This window comes from Tympanuchus pallidicinctus, unplaced genomic scaffold (assembly GCF_026119805.1).
Source record: "Tympanuchus pallidicinctus isolate F22 unplaced genomic scaffold, pur_lepc_1.0 scaffold20, whole genome shotgun sequence".
In the NCBI taxonomy this organism is placed as follows: Eukaryota; Metazoa; Chordata; class Aves; order Galliformes; family Phasianidae; genus Tympanuchus; species Tympanuchus pallidicinctus.
This window is the reverse complement of record NW_026294722.1, coordinates 2,393,365-2,415,381: the sequence shown is the minus strand read 5'-3', so window position 1 is coordinate 2,415,381 and position 22,017 is coordinate 2,393,365. Positions and strand designations below refer to the sequence as shown.

The 22,017-nt window shown below is 52.2% G+C and overlaps 1 protein-coding gene across 2 annotated transcripts in view; it reads left to right on the top strand.

The window, feature by feature from the left end:
* The first annotated feature begins 2,449 nt into the window (after nucleotides 1–2,449).
* PMEPA1 (prostate transmembrane protein, androgen induced 1) overlaps nucleotides 2,450–22,017 on the top strand; it is a 30,540-nt gene continuing 10,972 nt past the window's right edge. The window contains exon 1 of one of the 2 annotated variants that reach the window (XM_052683890.1): nucleotides 2,450–2,905. In XM_052683890.1, the coding sequence (XP_052539850.1) occupies nucleotides 2,803–2,905 (103 nt within the window). In that variant the 5' untranslated portion in view covers nucleotides 2,450–2,802. The remainder of the gene's footprint in view (nucleotides 2,906–22,017) is intronic. The other variant, XM_052683889.1, reaches the window with a different exon arrangement.

Sequence of the window (22,017 nt, the reverse complement as noted above, 5' to 3'; positions counted from 1 at the left end):
TCCAGGCGTGTTGGGGAAAAGCTTTGTCAAGAGGGTGGTGGGCATGGCACAGTAACCCAGGGCTGTGGGCACGGCCCTGAGCTTCCAGAGCTCACAGTGTTGGGGTAGCACTCTTGGGCATAGGGTTTGGGTTATGGGTGGTGCTTTGTAGAAGCAGTTGGGCTCCGTGGGGCTCAGGACAGTAGCAGCAGAGCCACAATTCATTAGGAGAGACACGGTGGGCACTGTGGATCATTGGAGGTGAAATCTTGATTGTGGTGGTTCTCAACACTTACTGCAGAGGATGAACTCTGAGAAGGAAAATGTGTCTGATGTTCCAGACAACAATGAGGGCTCATCTGCTGAGGAATTAATTCAGAGTGGCTGCAGGGCTTTAAATCATACGTGAGAATAATCTGTGCAAACTTGCAGAGGGAAGCAAGGGGCTGCCGGGCACCGTCCCTGCCCAGCACTGTTCTCCTCTGCACAGATCTCAGTACTGCTGCCTGCCAGGGAGAACACTGGGGTGCCTCGTCTCGAACAGTTTAAAAGCCTCAATGAAGTGGTTAGTCACCAGAAAGTGGAACCGTGTCTGGGGTTGTTAGAAATAAGGTGCACTTGGAAATAAATATAGAATTATTCACCATGGTAACTCTTGCCCTATTGCATTGGTGCGTGTCTATTTAACATGAGTCTGAAAAGTAATGCTGTGAGATACTCTGACTCCTCAAATGGACAGCTGTGCGGTTAACAAACCTTTGGGGAGCTGTTTTTGTGTTTCTTTGGATCTCCTCAACCACTCTGCCAGGGTGGTTTGACTCTTAGAGTTACTTGTGTCTATTATGGTTATCAGTTATCAGTCTGTCCCTGGTGTAGCACTGCAATGATTACAGCAGGGTCACTGCAATCTGTAACACTGAAGCGCTGCCCTGAAGAATTGAAAGCAAAGACTGAAGCATGACTGTGTCAGCAGTGACTGACTGCAGGCCTGGACACAGTGCCATTGGCCCCTCAGATCAGAGAGCATCGCTGTGTGCTGTGCAGGTTGTCCAAGGAGCTCGAGCTCAGCCAGGATGGAGCACAGGTGTCAGAATGCACTGGAGAAGCACCGCAGTGTGTGGTGCTGCCCTGAGCACCGTTGGGGGGGGAAGGGGGGAGGGGTGTTACTGCAGAGTGTTCAGTTAGCTGATTTTACCAGCCCATCTGGAATGACTTTAATTATTTGTTCTTAAATCACGGTGGAAAAATGCTGATAGTTGTAAAGCCACGAGTGGTTCAGATGCAGTTGGGATAGCGGGGCGTTTGTAGGCCAGCGTCAACTTGCAGACCGTTCTGCTTTGTCTTCCGTGAGGTGAGGGCGATGTGCGGACTTGCAGCAGCCTGTGTCTGCAACCGGAGCCTTCCTCCCATGCAGCCTTCCTCCGGCGGAGCCCTGCAAGCTGTGGGGCTGCATGGCCTGTGTTTCTGGGCAGGGGGCTGGCACTGCAGGGCTGCCACCATGCTGTCACCATGCCCTGACCACGGGTGCTGCCAGCTGCAGGCAGAGGCTGAGCTCACAGCCACCTTTTGGGGCCACCAGGTGAGGCTCACTGGGATCAGGTCTCTAATATTCAGCCGCCAAAGGCTTTAAATACACAAAGCTGTGTCTCTGGCGGAGCAGTGATGGCAGTGGGCCCACACACACCAGGAGCTGAGCAGTGCAGCTCCCTTCAAGCACGGCATCCCACTCATCCCCAGGATGGTGACTGCCGGGTGCACAGAGGGGCAGCTCAGTTTGGCAGCCCCCAGCTGTGTCCTTCAGGTAGCTTTGCAGTGCTGGACCGGGCACGAGGCATTGCGAAGTGCAGGCACGTCGTTACCGAGGGTTTGTAAACCATCACGGAAAAATCGGCCTCTGCTGATCGGGACCGTGGGCTCCCAGACGCGCTTTGCCCCCCGCCCGGCCCGTGGCTGCACCCCACTCGGGTCCCTTTCCAAGCTAAGAAGTCTGTGCTGACCCCCGGCACGTGGAGACCCAGGGAGGGGATGGAGTATTTTCCTTTCTCCTTTCTAAAAGCGAACGGGGCTGCTCCATTTTCAAGCGATCGCTCTGAAGCAAAAATAATAAAAGGGAACGAGAACTATGGGTTGAGATCCGGAGGAGCGAACAGCCGCGCTGCGGGCGAGGCGCTCGGCCTGCCCCGTTCCCTTCCCTTCTCTTTCCCTTCGGACCGCGGCGCTCGGGGCCTCCGCTACCCCCCCGGCCCCGCTCCGCACCGCGGGGCGCCCCCCCGCTTCGCACCCCCCCTTCCGCGCCCCCCCCGCGGCGGCGGCGCGAGGACGCGGGGCAGTCCCCGTCTGGCGCTGACGTCACGGGGCCCGCCCGCGGCTGGCGGCGGCGCGCGGCCGCGTCCCCGTGGCCGTGAATGAGCGCGGGGGGCGGGAGCGGAGCGGGGAGCGGGGAGCGGGCGGGCCGCGCTCCCGCCGCGCCGCGCCGCTCCGCCGCGCCCCACAAAAGTGAGGGGCTGCCGCGGCCGGGCCCAGCACAGCGCTGCCCGGGCCGGAGGGGGCGCGGAGCCGAGCCGGGCGGAGCCGAGCCGTGCCGGGCAGAGCCGCTGCGGGGGGCGCTGCGCTGCGCCGCGGTTGTGATTTCCAATTTTTAATCGCAGCTGCATTTCCCTCCCCCCGCCCCCCCGCGCCGAGGAGGAGCCCCGGCTTTATGTGGTGCTGCCCGGGGAGCGCTCGGCGGCCCTGAAGTGCTTTGTGTCGCCGTCGCCTTCGTCTTTTTTTTTTTTTCTTTTTTTTTTTTCTTTTTTTTTCTTTTTTTTTTTCTTTTTTTTTTAAATGTATAACTTAATGGGTCTGAACAGCACGGCCGTCGCTATTCAGCCCAATGTGTCCTGCACATGCAACTGCAAAAGGTCTTTGTTCCAGAGCATGGAGATCAGTAAGTACCGACCTGCGGCCCTCCGGGGCTGGGCGTGCGGTGCTGGGTGTGCAGATGGCAGCGGGCGGTGGGAGCGGGGCTGGGGAAGTTGCCGTGGCTGTGGCCGCGCTGCGCTCCCCACGCACGGCGGCGGCACGGCGGGGCCGCGGCTGAAGGTGCCGCTCCGCTCCGCCGCCCCCGCGCGGTGCCCGCGACCCCTCGCGGGTCTCCCCCGGCCCCACGGGGTCCCCCCTCTGTCTCGGCGCGGATAGGAGCCCCCCCACCCCACCCCCATCTCCAGGTGTCGGCGTGGTTGTGCTTTTTTTTGGTGTTTTTTTTTTCCCCCGTCTCTTCTGGGGGCTGTTCGGCTTTGGTAATGAATATTTTTCAACCCGCGCAGAGTAGGAAAGGACGGCGCCTGACCCGATAGCACCGCCGTTCTGTTACTCTTTGCCTTTTGGAGATGGACTGCGCAGAGATGGAGCGCAGGATGGCACTGCCGAGGACAGAGGCGCGGCGGCTGCTCTGGGACTGAAAAGCGAAGGGCTTTTCTGTGCAGGGAAAGATCTTGGGGCCAGGCGGGCTGTCAGCGCGGTGCTCGAGAACTTAAGCCCTCTGAGGCTGAATGGTCCAAAAGCTGGGGAAGGCTGTGCGTGTGCTCCCAGCAGGACGTGGGTTCTGTCAGTGCCGGCTGCGGGGCCGTGGCACCGGGCGCTGCTGCGGTCCGTGCCGTTCCCGCAGTGGGTCCGTGAGCAGTGGCCGTTCACAGCCCGGTGCCGGGCAGCCTCCGCCGCCTCCGGTTCCGCCGCTGTTCGGTTCAGGTGTCCGCGTCCTGCGGGAGAGCTGGGGGCGGTTCTACTCCGGGTGCTAAAATGGATTCACTCTGAATTTTAGCATAAAACATTCCCTTTGTACTGCGTGCGTTTAATCTTGATTTAATCTCATTCGTGTTCAGACAAAACTAAGCTGGATTTGCCTGATTTTATTAACACTGCCGGTACTGAATAGACCATTCTTCTCCCCTGACTCCAGCGGCCGGGCGGGCTGTGCATACCAATAGCGGCGGGTACATAATGAGGACCGTTCCGTGGGTGCCAGCAGCAGCGCTGCGGGGCTGAGGCTGCAGCCGGTGTCCGGCTGGGCTGGTGGCAGCGCTGGGAGCTCACACGGCCAGTGTCTGCTGGAGATAGAGCTGCTCTCCCACTCTGTTGCTGTGAGGTTTTGTTGCAACCACCCCAGCTTTGAATTTCATACTTCTTAGAGATAGCATCTTGGGTTTTGTTTCTGCATTTTCTGACATGGGCTCAGTGGGATGCAGTGCCCGCAGTCCCGAGGGCTGTCCCTGCAGTGCTGCCCACGCTGTGCTCAACCCCAGAGCTGGGCTGTGTGGCCGGGCTGCAGGGCTGCTCGCCTCTCTTTTCCTTCCCGGGCTTCCCCTTTGCCACCGATGACATTTATCTCTCTGCTGCCGCTCACCGCAGTGGCAGCCGTGGGCTGTGGTGGTCCTGCAGGAGCTGTAGTCCAGCTCTGAAGGGGGGGGAAGAGCTGAGCCCCATCCATCCTCACAGAAAGTCATATCATGGCTTTTTCCTCCTCCAGTCGCTTCTTTGTGCTTATTCTTTTAATATAGCTCTCAGGGGACCTCTGGGCAGCTCCCATCAGATGCTATCTCAGTTCCCAGCCAAAAGTTCCCAGGCACGAACGCTTTGAGATAGTGGCAGAGCTGTAAGCTAATTTAGGTCTCTCGTTAGGTTAGCCCTGTATCTGAGCCCCCAAACTGTTTCTTCACTGGTTCTCCCTGAGCAGCGAGCAGCAGCTGTGCTCTGTGCAGCTCTTGGATGAGGGGTTTGGGAAGGAGAGGCTGAGCCTACTAGTTGTGCTGGGCAGCACTGGGTGCAGCAAAATGAATTGCCTCTGCAGAGTGACAGAGGTCAGGGCTGAGCCTGGTGTCAGATGGGTCCGTAAAGAACTCATTGTGAGGTGAGTGACAGACTGAGGTGTGTGTCTGGGAGCTCATTGCTCGGGAGGGGGATGTTGCAGCATCCCAGCATCTCCACTAGGACCTCATCTGTGCCAGGGCTGCATCAGACCCCATGGGATGATCCCAAAGGGGTTCAGCTGCCAAGGGAGATGGGATGCCGAGGAGGTGGTTGGTGCAGGAATGGGGGCAGCTTCGGGTGTGGGTGTGCAAGGGTTCTGCTGGGTTTGTGCTCGTGCTGGGGGTGGCACTGGTGGGAGCTCTGCCTGGAGTGGGGGCTTTGAGGTTTTCACTTTCCTGGGTTTAGTATCAAACAGTGCTGATGGCTCCACTGAGGATCACGTCTCCTGACCACTTCAGACTGCGTTTTGGCAGCAATGTCTCTGTCCTGACACAGCGCTCAGGGCAGAGTGTATAACACTTTCGTTTCCTCCCTCATCTGTGAGGTTTCCTGTAGGAGGCTGTAGGAAGGCTGAGCTGCCGCCAGTGCCTTAGCAAGCTGTAGAGCGTTCTCTAAGTGTGCTCCGGTTGTGGTTCTCAGTTTGGCTGCAGCCAAAACCAGGAGAATGCCATGTGTCCCTGCAGGCTGTGCTGCTCCGTGTGCAGGTCAGCATCCCCAGGGGTGCCCAGAAGGAGCAAGGCAGAGGCAGGTGGTGGCCTGGGTGCTGGCCGTGCTCCAGTCTTGCAGCACTGGGGTCATAAAGCCAGACTTGATTTGGTGCCCTTGAGCAGTGATGTAATCCTGCTGCTATAATCAGGGCTGAATGGAAAAATGAAAAGATGTAGTGGGAGGAGAAAGATCCGGCTTTTTTTTTTTGTTGTTTCTTCTGGGCGAACACCTGGGTGACACTGCAGCAGGACCCTACTGCACACACAGCAGCGGTGCCCAGGACCACGCACAGCACAGGGACGTGGCATGGCTGGGGCTGCCCCAGCAGGAGGTGCAGAGCAGGGCATAGGGACTGCGGGATGTGTGACGGGCTGCACATTGCCCAGCCCTCGTTTCACCTGGCGCCGTTTGCAGGTGCTGACTGACAGTGATGACACCGCAGTGTGTGACACACAGCACCCACACTGCGTCCCTCAGAGCCAGGAGCTGCGGGGGGTCTGAGACACCTTGAGATGCTCAGGGTATGAATGAGCCGCTCGCTTTGCAGGTGGAGGGGAGCGCCTATGGAGAAGTGCTCTCTCTCCTTATTGGTTTTTATTTGCTGTTGCTCACCTAGCGTGCTAATATGTTTAGCTTTCCAGCGCTGAGAGTCAGTGGCAAGTTAAATCCAACTTGAGAATGAGTTTGTAAACCTAAATTAGAAATGGGTAGACATGAGGAGACCTTTTCAAGGGAAGTACCAAAATACGTGGTGTCACTAATGGGCATAATTACAGCCCAGCTGCTTTCCTGAGTAACTCGCTGTGCCGTCATCCCTGCTGGTCTTGTTTCAGGTAGTGGCATCTGGCAGAATTTGGTAACCCTCATGAGCTAAAAAAGGTCATTTATTTGCAATGGCTTTTCGGTGACAAACTGGCTCACACCTCATTCACTGCCTGCAGGGAGATCCGTTCTGTTTGGTCACTGCAGCCCTTGGTGCTGACATGGGGCACCTGCTGGTGGTGCGGCTCTGCCTGCAGGAGGGATGTGCAGGGCTACAGCTGGGGAGAAACTTTGTTCACGCCACCAGCACACTGCCAGGAAGCCATAAAGCAAAGGAATCATTAACGTCAGTGGGGATGCTGCATGCAGCGCTCGTCCCGTCTGTGTGGCTGAATTACCATGGGATCATTTTGTAATTATTTGAGGAGGAAATGCTGGAGATGAGCTGCAGCACTGGGGTAGCATCTGTGTGTGCACACAGGCGTGAACCCGTTTGTGAAAGTTAATTGATGGAGCAGTACAACAAAATTGTATGAAATGGACTTGAGAGAGAAGGGGTTGGTAGCTGGAGAAAGGAGTTGTGACTTGTTGTGCATTTTTTTAGAGCAGATAAATTTCAGCTGCAGTTCATCGTCCAAACCGGAGGATTTGGGGAACTCTTGAGAGTAAAGAGAGCTCTGATGATTTGGCCAGGAATGCGGCTTCCAAGGCGGCACTTTGATCTGCATTTTAAATGCTTCTTTGTAATGGCAGTTTCACAATTTCTTTTCTCATTTTAAGTCAGTTTTGCAGAGGTATGTTGTGGGAGAAAACAGTATGAGCACACATGATTCCTGTCTGCTTTGCAGCCAGCTAGAACTTGTACTTCATCCCAGATCTGTTGGCTACTATGGCACATTCATGATTACGCCAGAAAGGAAATTAGTAGAGATGTTAAATATTATCAAAGCTTTGGGAATCTTCTGAAATATCTCCAGTGTGAAAACTAAACTTGCATTAGCATTTCTGCTGCAATGTGGTGTGCAGCATTGAGCAGAGCACCCACCCAGCATCGCAGGTTCCTGATTTGTTGTTTGGTTGTTTTTTTTAACACCTGACAATTGATGTTTCCATGTAGCACATGCAGCCTGGTGATCTCCTGCTGCACTCCAGGCCCTGAGTGTACTGAGCCAGAAGCTTTCTGAAGACAGCCTGCTGCTTTAGAGGTGCTGGTGGCGACCTTTGTCTTCCCTTTTCATCTACAGCACGTTCTCAGATAAACTCTGTCTATCCCTATGAAGAGGGCTTGTTGCATTAATTTCTGTGGTAGGAATGGAGTAAGGGGGGATAGGAATTGAGAACATTCATTAAAGCTTTTGTTTAAATCTTCTGTAGCATCATTCCTTCTTGCAGACAGCTTGGGGAATCAGAGGCCTTATAGGTGAAGGACAAATAGACACGTGTTCCCCAGGGGATGCAGAGCTTCGTAGTCGCTGGTGGTGCTGGCTTTGGCCTCTCCTGAGCTCTGACTCTGAAATGTGTGAGGCCAGCAGCAAACTGGAGACCAAGCTCAGCTGGTGTGCAGAAAGGCTGCGCCACTCACCTGCAAGCAGTCAGCCCACATGGATGGGCCTCAGAGGGCAAAGGGTACAGCAGTGACTGAGACAAATGGTAGTGTAGACACATCTGCTGCATCCTGGTCCAAAATGTCAGCGACCTTCTGCTGGATGTCATCCTCATCATTCTGCATCCTTTTCTGGGGCAAGATGCTGATGGGCTGGGTGCAAGGCAGCGTGGCCGTGTGATCTGCAGGTGCAGCTGTGACACTCGATGCCCTGGTGCTTATTGTGGGGGTCAGGCAGGCACCATGTCTCACATCACCCCTGGATCCTTATAACTTAACACAGCTCCTGGAGCATGTCAAGGAGGATAACGTTGTTAAGATTATAACTGATAGAGTGTCACCTGCTTCCTGCAAGTAAGCTGACTTCAGATTTCCAGCTGGTGCAGGACTGGACTCACGCTGCATGCAGAGCAGGGTGTTGTGTCTGCGGTGTGTGTTGGTGTTGTCACAGGCAATGCATTACATAAAGCTATCTTGCACGTCTTCAGAAACTTGCCTCACAAGTTGTCAGTGTTGGTGGATGTCCACAGTCCTTCCAAGTGGTTCACACATTTATGTTCAGTGTATTCAGTCTCACACATATCTTTAATGGAGTACTTCTGACTGGCTGATCTTTTACTTGCTTTATATACCCAAGAATGTGCATTTAGAAATGCGAGTGTTTCTGCACATGTCAGCTCTGTGATCCATTCCCGAGGCCCTGCTCATGCACACGGGGATGAGGAGCTGTGCATGCAGTGTTCTGCTGGCAAGAGGCACGGGCACTTCAGCAGGTGCAACAGGATTTCTCACATTTGCCAACTTGGCCCAAGCAACCCAGTGAAACACGGCTTAGCCTTGGAGAATGAGAGCTGCTTAACCCCCAGGCTTGGAAGATAGTGGCAATGAAAAGAGGCCCTTGCACAGGAATCAATACAACTTTTCAAGAATTACATGCAGGACATGGTTTGGGGATTTTTTTTTTCCCTCCCTTCATTCTGCCCAATGTGTTAAGTAGCTGGTTTGTTACTGGAACCCCCTACAAATGATTGTCAGTAATAATTCTGCAAAACTATGAATCAACTCTGCATGACTTTGTGCAAATAGACTGAGTAATTTCTTTGTTCTTTTCTTCTTACTTTGTAATTGGAGTCTGTAAAAGCCCAAAGGTTTGGTCTTGTGGAAAGCATGATTCATTTATTGGTGTCTGTGCCGACTAGTTATCTTTCAGTAATTCCAGAGTGCTGCTGCAAGCCAAGAGTGATTCATACATGGCTAAGTGCACAAACAAATGGGGTCATGGCCATCTGCAGAAACTTTTCTAATCTATTTATGGTATCGGAGAAAGAAGTGGGTGTATTAAGAATGATGGAATAGGTGTCAATTACATTAGTGAATATAACCAGTTAAGTAACACTAACCATTACTCAAAAACCACATCTGCGCATTGCTAAGGATTGCTGCAGTAGGTCCTGTTTAAATGCTTACATAGGTCTGATATAAGAAATAAATTGTCTGGCTTGTCTCCTAAGGAACTCCCCTTCATAACTGCTTTGGTATTCCCCCATAACTTCCTTGAGATGCAGATGTGAACATGCATGGTGTGTGTTCATAGTGACAAAGTCCTGGTCTTTGCTATGGCAGACCTCACTCTATATCTTTTACATGCAGATTTTGGCTTAATATATAATTAACTTGCTAATTGCTTAACTTGTTAATGAGTGATAGCATTTCTTGTTTGCACGTCATGCTAAATGGTTATGTGACATCTTAGTAGAGATGGTGGTGATCAGGTGAGTTGGTTTTCCTGTCAAATGCGTCTGAAGAAGTGCTCTAAAACCCAAGGGAGAAAGAGACTGGCATCATACGAAGCAGCTTTCTTCTATCTCTGTCCCATTTCACTCTCTGTGAGCATTAATTTTCCCCCTGGTAACTGATATCAAAAGCAGTTCTGGCTGCATTTGCTTCAGAATCACGCTGTTGGGGTTTTGGTGGGTAGAGCAGTGCGCTGGCTTGCTGGTAGGGAGCTGGGGAAGGCACTGGGGTGTGAGCTGGGTGTGAGCAGGAGGCAGTTGGGCTTTATAGCCACAGAAAGCAGCCGGGCCAGAAATGCACATTTGGCAATGTGTCTTTGTTGTCCTTTGGCTGAAGCCTTGAAGGCCATGACTGTCCTGCTGTATACTCTCTGAGGGAGCCAGGCCTGGCCCAACGCCTGTTGTGCTTCACAGGGAAGTGACCCAGACTGCCGAAAGCCTCTCCTGCTGTCTGCACAGCTTGCTGCCTCTGCCCTCACTGTAAGTCAACACGTTGCACAAGCAGCATGCTGGATTTACCTGCAGGGCAGGTGGGGAGGGAGCCAAGCAGTTTGGGTGAGTTCCCGAAGGATGTCTGAGTGCAGAGTGCTGGGATGAGCGCTGCCAGGCTCCGATTCCCACCTCTGTCTGCCTCTAGCCATGCTGGGGATGAGTCCAGGCTCTGCTCTGTGTGGATGGGGCTGGGAGATCCTCCCTGCAGCGCTCCTGGGTGGTGCTGGAGTTGTTAGGGTTATAGTTGGTGATAACGAGGCGCAGGGCTGGGCTTGGTGCTGTCAGTGTTCCCAGGTGTCCTGGGTGTCCCTGCAGTGGGATGCTGTCCTGGAGCAGCTCCTGCCCTGCCTGTGTTTCTGCCTTCTTCCCACCCCAGCAAGAGTGTGGTCTTCTGGCTTCTGTGACTCGGTCTCACACACGGGTTAGGCTCTTGAGTACCTTGACCTTAACACAATTTAGAGGCTCGAGTTTGCAGTATAACACACAGAAATCTCACTTTGGGGCTCTTTTCTTCAGCCTCTGCGGTGGGAGCTGCCATGTGGAAGGGCTCAGCGTGAGGCCGGGTCTGCAGTGCATGCCCATGTGTGGGGCATCCCGTGGGATGCATGCCGCTTGCTCTGCTCATGGCTCCTAATCCTCATATTTCATGGGTTTTGTCGATAAATACTGCTAAGCATCCACTGACTTGCCATCCAGGCTGAACTGTAAGGAATCGTAAACAAAATGGGCAGCCTCCATTTGATAATTCACTACGTGCTTTTTATGAGTGCAGCTTTAAATACGTTTATATGTGTGCATTTATACACACATATATATGTGTGTTTATATTTGTATATATATATGCCTGTGTGTATAAAGATGGAAGCATTTACTTAATTTAGGTGCAGAAAGAGGCCCTCCCAGGTGAGGGAATCATGGCGGGGTGGGCTCAGGATGAAGGTGCATCCTGCTGTGCAGCGCAGTGCCTCAAGTGGGTTCAGAGCCCCGTGCAGATGTTCAGGAATTTCTCTTTTGTCATGGCTATGGGGTTCTGCTGCTCTTCAGACCATAAGTGCACTCCAGGCTCAGCGGGTTTGTGGCTCAGGAGATGCTTTTCATCCCCCCTGGGTCCCTGCTCTGGAGGGATCACACCGCCTCTCTCAGCCATGTGTCCTCCTTGGTTCTGCTTCCACAGATTTGCAGATCCAAGTTAAGGCTTTATTAAATTAAGCAGAACGACCTTTTAAAATTTGCATTTCAAGTGGAAGAATTGCTTTATGTAATGCAGGGCTATGCAAGGAGACCTAAATACGTGCTTTAATTGGCTGCTACAAAAATAGGTGTAATTTTTTGCACAGTGATTTTACGGCTCCTGAGTTCAGTGTCCTGATGAAATCTTGCAACCAGTCCACTCATTGCCCCGGAGATGGGGGCATGGAGGGCTGTGGAGCCCGAGGAACAGGACCACGAACAGCCTTGCTCCTGTTTGCACAGCCAGACATACCCAGCAGTTCCTGCAGCTCTGAACAGTTGGAAAGGCGGTGGAGGACCGGCTGCACCTCCCCTGTGTGTGCCCGCCAGCTCACCCTGCAGCACCGAGCTGCCTGGCACAGCCTTGCCGGGTCACAGGGCGGCTTTATTGGGGCTGTAACTGCCAGCAGGTGAGAAACATGCAGCTCCTGCAGCTGTGCCTGCCAGACGGTGCGTGTGCCAAGAGCCGCCGCTTTGTTTTCCAGCCTGATCGATGCAGTTACGTCGGTAATTCAATGGCTGTAGGCACTTCTGTGGGCTGGGAGGTTGCTGTGTGGGTCCTGGGCTCAGGGCGGGCTGTCACCGGGGGCCTGAGGAAGTGAAGGGTGTCGTGTTTTGACCCTGCATCCTTACAGTAATCCAGATAGGCTTTCCTGTTTCTATATTTAAAGCCTTTCCGTTCTTCTGTTGGGAGAGACGGAGCATTGGCTCTCTTAGGTAACATCTGACCCTTCCTCTTCGGGACAACTGGTCCCCAGGTGGGGTTTCTCCGCAGGAAGCAAGGCTCCTCTGAACCTTCCTGCCACAAATTGAAGGAATTGTGGGTTTTTTTGGTTTATCTTCACCCAGTTAGGATGAGAGCTGGTTATCTGAGCTTACTGAAGGTCCCACAAGAATGAGCACTCGGTTCGTCTCAGCCAGCATATGGGAGGAAAGCAGGCACTTTTTCAAAGAAAATCTCTGCTTTTCTCTCCTTGCAGCATTATAATTTTATATAATCAGTTTTCTTTCTCAAAAAGAATAGGGTGTGATTTATTTATTTATTTTTTTTCAGAGGCAGGGAAGGATAAGTTCCAGATGTTGCTGGTCTATACTTTTTGCCTCTGTTTAACATTCAGTGCCTTTCTTGCATCGGCTGCAAGAAGTGGGGCTGATGTTTTCATTCTGAGGTAAATCATCCCCAGTCAGCCCCTCTGCTGAATGTATCTTGGCCAGGCACTGCCCAACGTCTGCACCAGCTGCTCTGCACCTCCCCAGCAAGGCTGCCCGAAGTCCCCTTGTCAGCACAGCAGCTCCTGCACCCACAGCAGCTCCTTGGTGCCTCCTGTGCCTGGAGGATCGATTTGCCGTACATCTGGAGTCGTTCCTCTAAATCAGCATGACTTGAAATCAGTGAGCTGACTGAGCCTGAGGAGCCAAAGCTAGTTAGCTGCTGTGGTAATTTACAGCTGCTCTCCACCCCTTCATCGGGGTGAAAAAGTTGCTTATCTCAGCACTGTCTGTGTGTGGAAAGTGACTTCTCCCAGCCCTATGCAGGAGGACTGGAGCAGTGCTGGAAGCCGTGGTGTGGCTGCGGCTACAGCAGCTTTGACTGTGGTGTGGGGTTAAAGGCAGCCGTATGGGGCAGCAGGACTCCTTGGAATCAGTCTGTGGCAGGTACTAATTAGTACTGATTAACCCTTATCAGTGACAGACAGTCCCTGTGGAACTCATAAAGGAGGCTGTGTGTGCAGGTGTTCCTGCATCCCCTGCAGGATGCCTTGCTGCCTGGTCAGCTTTTCTCGGTAGTCCAGGTTATTGAGTCACCCCTTCCCAGGTACACTGGGGAAGTGCAGTATTTCAGGAGTTGCCAGTATCTAATTGTGGAGGCTCAGCGTGTAAGGGGCTGACAAAATGGGGCTTCAAGACCTTTAGGACAGACAAAATGGGACCTCAGGACCTTTAGGATGGATAGAATGGGGCCTCCAGGACAGACAGAATGGGGCCTCAGAAGCCCTGCTGAGCCTGTGTGAAGTTACAGCTGTTTGCAAAACTGCCTTTGCTGTTTTAAGACATTATAACATGTATGGGTCTCTCTCTCTCTCAATATACATCTGAGTTTATGAGAATACCTCACAAGTAAGGTGTCTTTGCTCAGGTGTGGTATCTGAAATGGCTAGAGAAGAACCAACTAGATAAAGTATTTACAAGTGATGAATAAATGCTTTTAATAAAGAGCTAATCAATTGTTATAGAGCCCGCAAAGTCAATAGGGCTTATGACCTTTGCTTGTAACCACATACGGATCTTTAACATGCTCATAATGCCTACAAATCATTCACTGGGCTTTTATCGAGCATTTATTAGTGTAAGTCATAACCAACCAAACAAACAAAATAATTATTTCAGTTGCTTTCTTTTGAGCCGGGTGACACAACTTGGTTGTACAGCAAAATAGCTTCTGCTTATGCAGAAAAGCTGCAAAACATGACCGTGAGGAGCGTTGTGGTGCAGGTGCTGTGTGCGGTGGGGAGCGATGGGCTCCTGCAGGGTGATGTGTGGGACAGCTGATGTGTGGGGTTTGCTGTTGGAAACCCGGTGTCACTTTGCTCTGAGCTGTGCTCTCGTGCTGTTGCTCTTGCACATGTTCACTATTGCTTGCTGGTTGTGCAGCTTGCACCCATTGCCTTGCCCCGTGATTTGGGGAAGCTTGCGCAAGGGTTTGTTCTGGCTGCAGCTTTTCCTGCTATCTCTGATTTCTCCTATGCCACGTATATGGATTTGTGCCTCGAGGAGAAGAGGGAAAGATGGGTGGGATGTGGAACATGGTGCATGGCCTGAAATGGGTCAGCTTGTGGCCAGACCTGATGGCTGTATCTCCTTTGCTGGTTGAGATGGAGGCAGTCCTGTGGGACCCCACAGTAGGCAGCAAGAGGGGCTGCAGCCATCCCTGCCAGGCTTCCCTCTTGTGCATTGCCTGTTGGAGGCTGGGGGCAGTCTGTCCCAGCTGCTGTGCGGCCCTCACCCAGTTCCCAGGAGTTGGATCATGCTGCATTTGCTTCCCTACTCCCCTGTGAAAACGCCCATAAGGCTTCGCCCTTTATTTCATTGTTGTCAGTTTGGGTATTTTGTTACATTAGTCTAAATTGGTTTGTTTCCATAGCTGCAAATTGCTGATAAAACCTCACTGTAGGATCTGCCACTCTTCCCATGCACGGTACCGAAAATAATTCACGCATGGTGTCAGGAGCTGCCCAGCTGCGGAGCAAGGGCTGAGGCTGCAGGGATGGCTGCCCCCATCCGGGGCTGCAGTCAGGGCACTGCACTGGGTGCTCCTGAGCCTCTGTCTGCTGAAGTGCTTCTTCCATCCTTGATAACAGCATTTTCCTTCTTGCAGGGATGGAGGAGAGCTTTTAGCAGGTCTCCTCTTTTCTCTTTATGCAGTTCTCCAACAGGAACTTGCCATTATCATTTATTTGGGGTATTTGCGTGTTGTGACGTCTCACAAAGTATTTGCCTGCTCAGATGGAAGGTGTGGAATCCCCCGAGCTGTTGGCTCCTGCTGGGACATGCCCTGTGATTGCCACAGTCCCAGCCCTGCTGCACAATGCTGTGAGCATCCCTTCTCCACTCCCCCATCTGTCTTGGGGTTCAGGCTGTTCTTTGGGCATTCTGTGCCTTCTGTTGGGAAGAGGTTGGGGTGGGGACAGCCTGCTGGCTCCCCTGCACCACCGGGCAGGGATGTTGGTCTGGGGTGAGGATACCCCATAACTCAAGCATGCAGGGATTTAACATCACCCAGGCATTTCCAGAAGGAAATGTGCTTCTGAAAGGCAGTCGGGATCGCCCCCGCTCCTCTTCTCCCAGGCACAGATGCTCAGCTGACACCAGCTAAATAAAACCCTTTTAGCCCCTGCCAGGAAGTCTAGAGCAAACTGCCAAAAAGCATCTAGGACCAAGACACAAAACCCAGCCGAGCCTGAGCAAAGCACTTAGAAATAACGGATGGTACTTCTGTCTCTTGAATTTTAGCACATGAGATGCTTCAGTGTCAGGGTTTTGTTAAAATAGAATAGTAGAACGTTGAAGGTTTTCAGCAGACACAAAGCAAAGCAAGTCCCCTTGCAGCACAGGAGAAGTGGTATTCCTTAGTTCTGCCTTCCTGATAGGAAGCATTTGTGATTTCCTTGTTGGCACTCCCCCAACTCGAAACCAAAGCATAGTCTTGCTGAAGGAGAATGCTCTGTATGGCTTTTAGCCATGTTCGGAGGTGGGACCCAAGCCCTTGGTGTGTGCTTGTCCCACCCTGTGGCTGCAACCTGGTGCTCCTGGTGCCCCATGGGGCAGGAGGGATGGTAGGTGGGATGTGCATGGTGGAGCCGGTGGCAAGGTTCATGCTGTCCCTTTTTGCTCCTGGCAAGAGGACGTAACCAAAAATTGGCAGGTTCATGCTTTTTACTGTTGAATTAAAATCTACCAAATACTTACAGAGAGCTGAAACCCTTATTAAGCAGTGCTGTTGGTGAGGTGACGTGCTCCTGGGTCTGGCGTGCTCCCACATCTCATGTTTGTGTGCAGTGTGTTGCACGAAAGGTGAGCGTCTGGAGCTCAAACAAAGGTTCTAAATAGGACTAACACAGGCAGCCACTTCTTGGTGAATCTGGGGCTGAGGTGTGTCTGGCTCTTGCCAGCACAGATTGCAGAGCAGCTCCTGCCCAGCCCACAGCTGATCTGACAGCTGCAGCCATAGCTCTGCTGGGCAGTGGGGTTTGTGTGGAGCACAGCAGTGTCTGGTGGCACAGTGCTGTGCAGGGGGCAGGCAGGATCCTCTGAGCCTGGAGCCTGAGAGTGGAGCGAGGGGACGGAATGAGGCCGTGGGATCTGCTGGGCATGGCTCCGGAGCAGTGGCACTGCTTTGTTCCTGCAGGGCTCAGTGTTCCCAGATCTTAGTGAGGGTCAACAATAATAATGATAAAATATGTGTGTATGTATATGTATGGTGAGAGCAAGCTGACTTCTGCTCCTGGAAAAAGGCTTCCTGAAGGCCAGCCCTTGGCTGTAAGGTGCAGAGTATGCGTGTATGGCACCTGCAAAGGACTGAGCAATGCATTTTATGGGGGGAAACGTGCTAAATGAACTTCTCCGAACAGGAGGAAGGCATCCAGCCCCATTCTTTAGTGCTCATTTTAGTAATTTCTTCCAGATAACCTACACATCTGTGTCGGTGCAATTAAAACAGAAATTCCGCCTAATGAACAGTTGTAGCCCTTGGGCTATTGCGGAATGAGCAAGTGAAGTTGGAAACGTTCTTATTAAAATAATAATTAAGAAACAAGGGTGGGGAGGCAGAGGGAGGTGCAGATGAGGTGCTGGTGGGATGCTGGAGGGCGAGGAGCTGCCGTGACCCCAGCGCTGAACTCACTGCACTCCTACCTGCCCCAGGTTGAGCCGTGCTGCTGTGCCGTAGGGGTGGCTGTGCCCTGGTGTGCCCTCCTCATACTGCTTCTCAGCCCTCAGACCTGCAGCAAAGCCCAGAGATCTGCACTGCCCTGCCTGCGTGGGGCTGCCTCCAGATTCCCTGCCAGAGCCCAGAGCTGCAGCATCAGTTGAGCCCTACTTTGCATTTATTTGTTGAGATCTTGGTTCTCCAGCAGCTGATGAAGCTCAGGAAGGGAGGAGTGTTTCGGTATTAGGCAGGGTTGTATCTGCTTCTGCTTCTTCCAGAGTACCATTGTTTGTCAGTAAGAAGTAAAAACGCCATGTGTGCCCATGGGTTGCTCTGATTTGTCCTTCTGTACTGCGGACAGGAGTGCCTGGGCTGAGTGGTCGGCGATGGCAACTGGTGCTTGGCTGTGTCAGGCAGCTTGCCCTGCTGCTTTCAAGTACATGGCAAAAAAACAATCCTTTCCATTGTTGTCTCTTCCAGTTTTCATAGTGTCCGTCCACAAAGCATTGCTTTATCACAATTAATGCTCCAAAGTTGTTTGAAAACTTAACACACTTGGGATGTAGAGATGTATGTGATATGCAGAGGTAGCAGTGTCTCAGAGTAGCAGAATAAAAAAAATAAGCAGCTGCCAGACAAATCCTGCTGGGATGATACATTGGGATGACTTTAGCGGGATTTATATCTACAGGCTGTGGGCATTTTGGTTGTTTAGTCTTTTTTTCTTTTCCTTTTTAAATGGTTGCGAACCAGGGTGATTGCTTATCATTTTCATTTGAACTCCATCTGACAAATCGTTTTAGATGGAGAAAGCAATACTGCATCTTTAAATGGCCACTCTGTCAGCGCATCTTGCAGGGCTTTAAATGCCCTTTGTTATCGCAGTCTAGACAGGACGCAGGCGGAATATTTGATATGTTATAAGGCAAAGATTTGACAAGGTTGAATTCATTCACCGGCTTATTTAAAACCGAATTTCAAAACGTTCTTCCTCACAAACATGTCTTTCTCCCCCTCTGTATTTTCTTTCAAAGTTGGTGCAGTACGTTTCAACTGTTTAGACTGAGCGAGGAGACATTAGCTTACTGCAGCCTGCAGTACTCTAATTGCCCTTTTTATGACTGTCTAGACATCATGCAGATGCATGTTTGTGGTGAGAAGACATTTCCCCCTCTGGTTATACGATAGTCTGAGCCCTTTGCATCGCCTGTCTCCTTACCCCTCTGTCCTGGAATGTGCCTTCCTCCCTCCATCCCTGAAAAAACTGCTGTTCCCCCATTTTATTTCTGGAAGGACGCTTCAGTTCCCATTTTTGCTGTTCTTTTTAGGATGTGTGTTCACAAATGTTAATGCTTTTTGGAGGAATAAAGATTGTGTGGAGCACATCCCCCGCAGCCCCGCCGCAGGTCGCGTTGCAGGAGCCGTGGAGCAGCGGTGTGTGCAGATATCGCTGGGTTTATGGGCACATATGGAGATGGTTTTGTTTGTGTTGCCCGCGATAAGGGCACAGCCTTGCGGGCCAGGTTTAAGAATGAAAATATCAGCGAGGTTTGAATGGGTCAGAGTTTTAGTTATGCAAATAGGGCGCATTAATTAACCCCGTTGCTATAGCTACTGCTTTATTGTTAAATGCAATGAAAAGAGGACAAGCTGTGTTGTTGGATAATCCTCCCCTCTGTGCTCTTCTTCCTCATCCTCCGAAGTCTTCCTCCGCCCCAGCTGCTGTCCCCATCCCCACGGGCAGGTGGCGGTCGCCCATGGTGGCCACTGAAAGCCCAACGTGAAGTCCCCTCCTTGCAGAGCCAGGGCTGTGGGGCACAGGGATCGGAGGGGTCCTCGCCACCATGGCTGCATCCCGGCGGCCTTCCCCAGAGCCCCTAGCAAGTTGACTTCGCTGGGCAGCCGTCAATTTTCCACCGCAGCCCCATGTCATCAGTCTGCCTTCTGGTGGCTGCGCAGCATGGGAAAGGTCTGGAAGTGGGGCAAAGGAGGGGCACAGATGGATGGGATGGGATGGGATGGGATGGGATGGGATGGGATGGGATGGGATGGGATGGGATGGGATGGGATGGGATGGGATGGGACGGGATGGGATGGGGCACCTCATCCTGCCTGGCTGGAGGAGAGGAGCACCAGCCAGGCATTGGGAGCCAGTCCTGTGCCGCTGGGCTTATTGAGCAGAAGATGTTTTTTTGTGTCTGCTTAGAGACTCGCAAACCAACACAGCAGGATATGGCCCTTCCAGTCTATCTGCTGCAGGAGTTATTTGAAATCTATCTAGGGCTGTTGCTGAATCAAGGTTGAAGTTCATTACCTCTTAATTTAACCAGACTTGGGGTGCTTTTACTCACTTTCCCCATTTGCCCTGACATGCATATGTATACATAAATACATTCGTTTTTTCCACATACCTACATGGAAGCGCACACATACATTCTCTCCTGTCTAGTGGTGTTCAGACCAGATCATGAATTGAAATTGAGTATGGCAGTGACCAAATGCAGTGTGTATGTGTGAGCGCTTGCCCGCGTCTGGCATTTTTGATGCAGTGAGTGACTGTAACATAAAATTGTACTTGTTTCTTGGAAGTAGCTGCCCTTGTGAAATGTTGCTCCTTGTGCAAGCAAAAGCTGCCACGCTCTGGGGAAGATAACGGCGCTTAAAAAGAGGTACAGAAAGGAGAGGTGTCCTGCTGACAGAGCCAAGGAAATCCGGTTTCCATGCAGCTCAGCATGTCTCTGGCCAGCTTGCTCAATTCACATTTCAACACCCGTCTGCCCCTGGCCATGTGGGTGCCATGGGGCTGTGCCACTGCAGGGTCCTGGATAGCTGGGTGCTGGCACTGGGCTGGCAGCACTGGAACAGCTGCCAGGGGGTGGCGGAGTCTCCTGCTGTGGATGCTTTCCCATGCAATTCATCCTAGAGAACATTGGTTGTGCTCAGTGATCTCCAGAGGTCCCTTCCAGCCCCTGCAGTTCTGTGATTCGGAGCTGCGGTGCTGCCTGCCCTCAGGTCAGAGGCAGTGGGTGGGAGCTGGGGGCTCACGGCTCACCCTGAGCTGCAGGTGTGCCCCGCCACGCCAGGGCCAGGCCTTCCCTGCCACCCGTAGCCTTTAATTGCCACTCGCACTGTGCAGAGGTGGCAGAGCCCTCCCTGGCTGCAATGTTTGCTCTCCACGGAGCATCCGCGACTGGCGGTTCGTCTGTCGAAACAGATGTGGGCAGCAACAAACATCTATTTCTATAACTAGAAACAAATTTGGTAATTGCCTCTTTCAACAGGACTTGCTCAAGCAGGAAATGAAATTCCTAAATGGCAGTTAGCAAAAGTATTTATAGCTAAGTTCATAAATGAGATGTGCTTTCCTTTGTCGTGGGCTTCTGCTGGCTGGGAGGAAGAAAACCTCCGTGGCAGCAAGCCGCATATTGATCGCCTGTGTCCCCGGGGTATGCGAAAGTACTTACTTATTCATGGGTTTATTTTTACTACCTGAAGAAATACCCTGAAGAAACCGCTTTGGTCTCCCAGGGTCAGTTGGTTCGGTCTGGATATTGAGTGTCTTTTTTGGTCATTCTTGGTATGGTCGGTCTGTGCTGTGTGTGACTGGAAACAAGCCTGTCACTCTCAGTCCTGTTCCCCCTCTGCATGCCTGTGTTCAGGGCGCAGAGGAGGTTTTTGGGGGCACCAACACGCTCAGTGGCTGAGCCCCCACTGTCTCCAGCTTTCTCCATACGAGTTACCACTAGTCAGGTCTTTGCTGGCAATCAGAATGTGTCCTGGCTGAAAGAGCTGCGATGCTTGCTGGACTGCTTGCAGTTTCCATGTCAGAGCTGTGTGTGGCCGTTCTGTCGTTCCCCTTTGGCTCTGCTCACTGCTCTCTCCATGGCCGCAGCCGCAGCCCCGCCGCCTGCTGCGCTCGCCCTTTGGATCGGAATGGCTCTGTACCAGACAGCTACTGGTGTCTGAGGACTAGGAGATTTCCTAAGGCCTGACCCGCCTGATGACTGCACAGCTGTAAGCGTGAAACGGGGCCATTTCCTTTAAAGCAAACAAAAAAAAGGGAGTGGGGGTGCAGGATGAGGCCATCGCTTGTCAGTGACTCAGAGGATGTGATGCTTGATTGCCTGGGGTGACAGATGATGAAAAGGAACTGTATTAAAGGCGCAGTTATGCTCCAAGGGCTGGCATGATGCAAATGACTTCTTGGGCTGCCATTGCCCATTCTGCAGCAGTGGTTTTCCTCAGATCCACCCCTTTTGTGAGCCCTGGTGCCAGAGGTTCTGCCAGCCATCCTGCTGCAGGCAGCACTACCTCACGTGGCGTTACTTCTGCTTTGTGCATCATTACCAGCAGGCTAAGTCTGGAAATGTAATTTAGTTGCTAACAGTGCTGATGATGCATGAGGCAGGACTGAATCCAGCACGAGCTCTTTGCCGTGGGCCTGATCCTGCTCTGTTGTGCCTCGATATTGTGCTGCAGCTTCAGGATGCTGCTGATCTGTGCCAGCAGTGGTAATATCACGCTCTGTATCTATCTAAAGGTAGATAGGACTTCCCATGCTGTCTTGTAAACAAATACAAATGTTGGCAATCTGATGGGCCCTTTGTATGTGGTTTTGTGGAGGTATTATTTAGAAGATAAATATAACAGATAAACACTAACACAAATATTGCAGTCAAGGCTTCGCCTGGTCTGATTGTTGCTCAGATGACCTAGCAGACAAACAGCTGAGTAATCTGCCATCTGAACTTCTTTGTTCTTTCATCTCATCTTCCTGTGCCACGATCTCAGGGAGAGAGAACACCAGACTCTCACAAGTGGAGCTTGGCATCTCATGGGTGAAATCACTGCACTAAAGCAGGAGCAGCGCTTGGTGCTGCACCCTCCTTGGCAGCCCTCGGATTGCAGCTGTTGCCTGGAGCTGTTTTGCTTCTTGCTGAAATGAGACTGGTTGAGATGTGATGTTCTGCTCAGTGAGCATGTCCCCTCTCCAGGCGAGGCTGGGAAGGATGGGATGGAGCTGCTCACACCGGGTGCTGCTGTGTCAGGGTGTTCTCCATGCAGTTTGTGTTAGCAGGGTGCTGGCATGGGGCTGCAGTCAGAGGTGGTCCTGGTGTTGGCCCTTGGGATGTGCAGAATCCAAGAGCCTGCAGCTGCTTGCTGAAGGGTTGTGAGGCTGTTCCCTGGGAAAAACAAAGCTCTGACGGGTGCCTGTATTCACATGGCTCTTCTCAAATTCA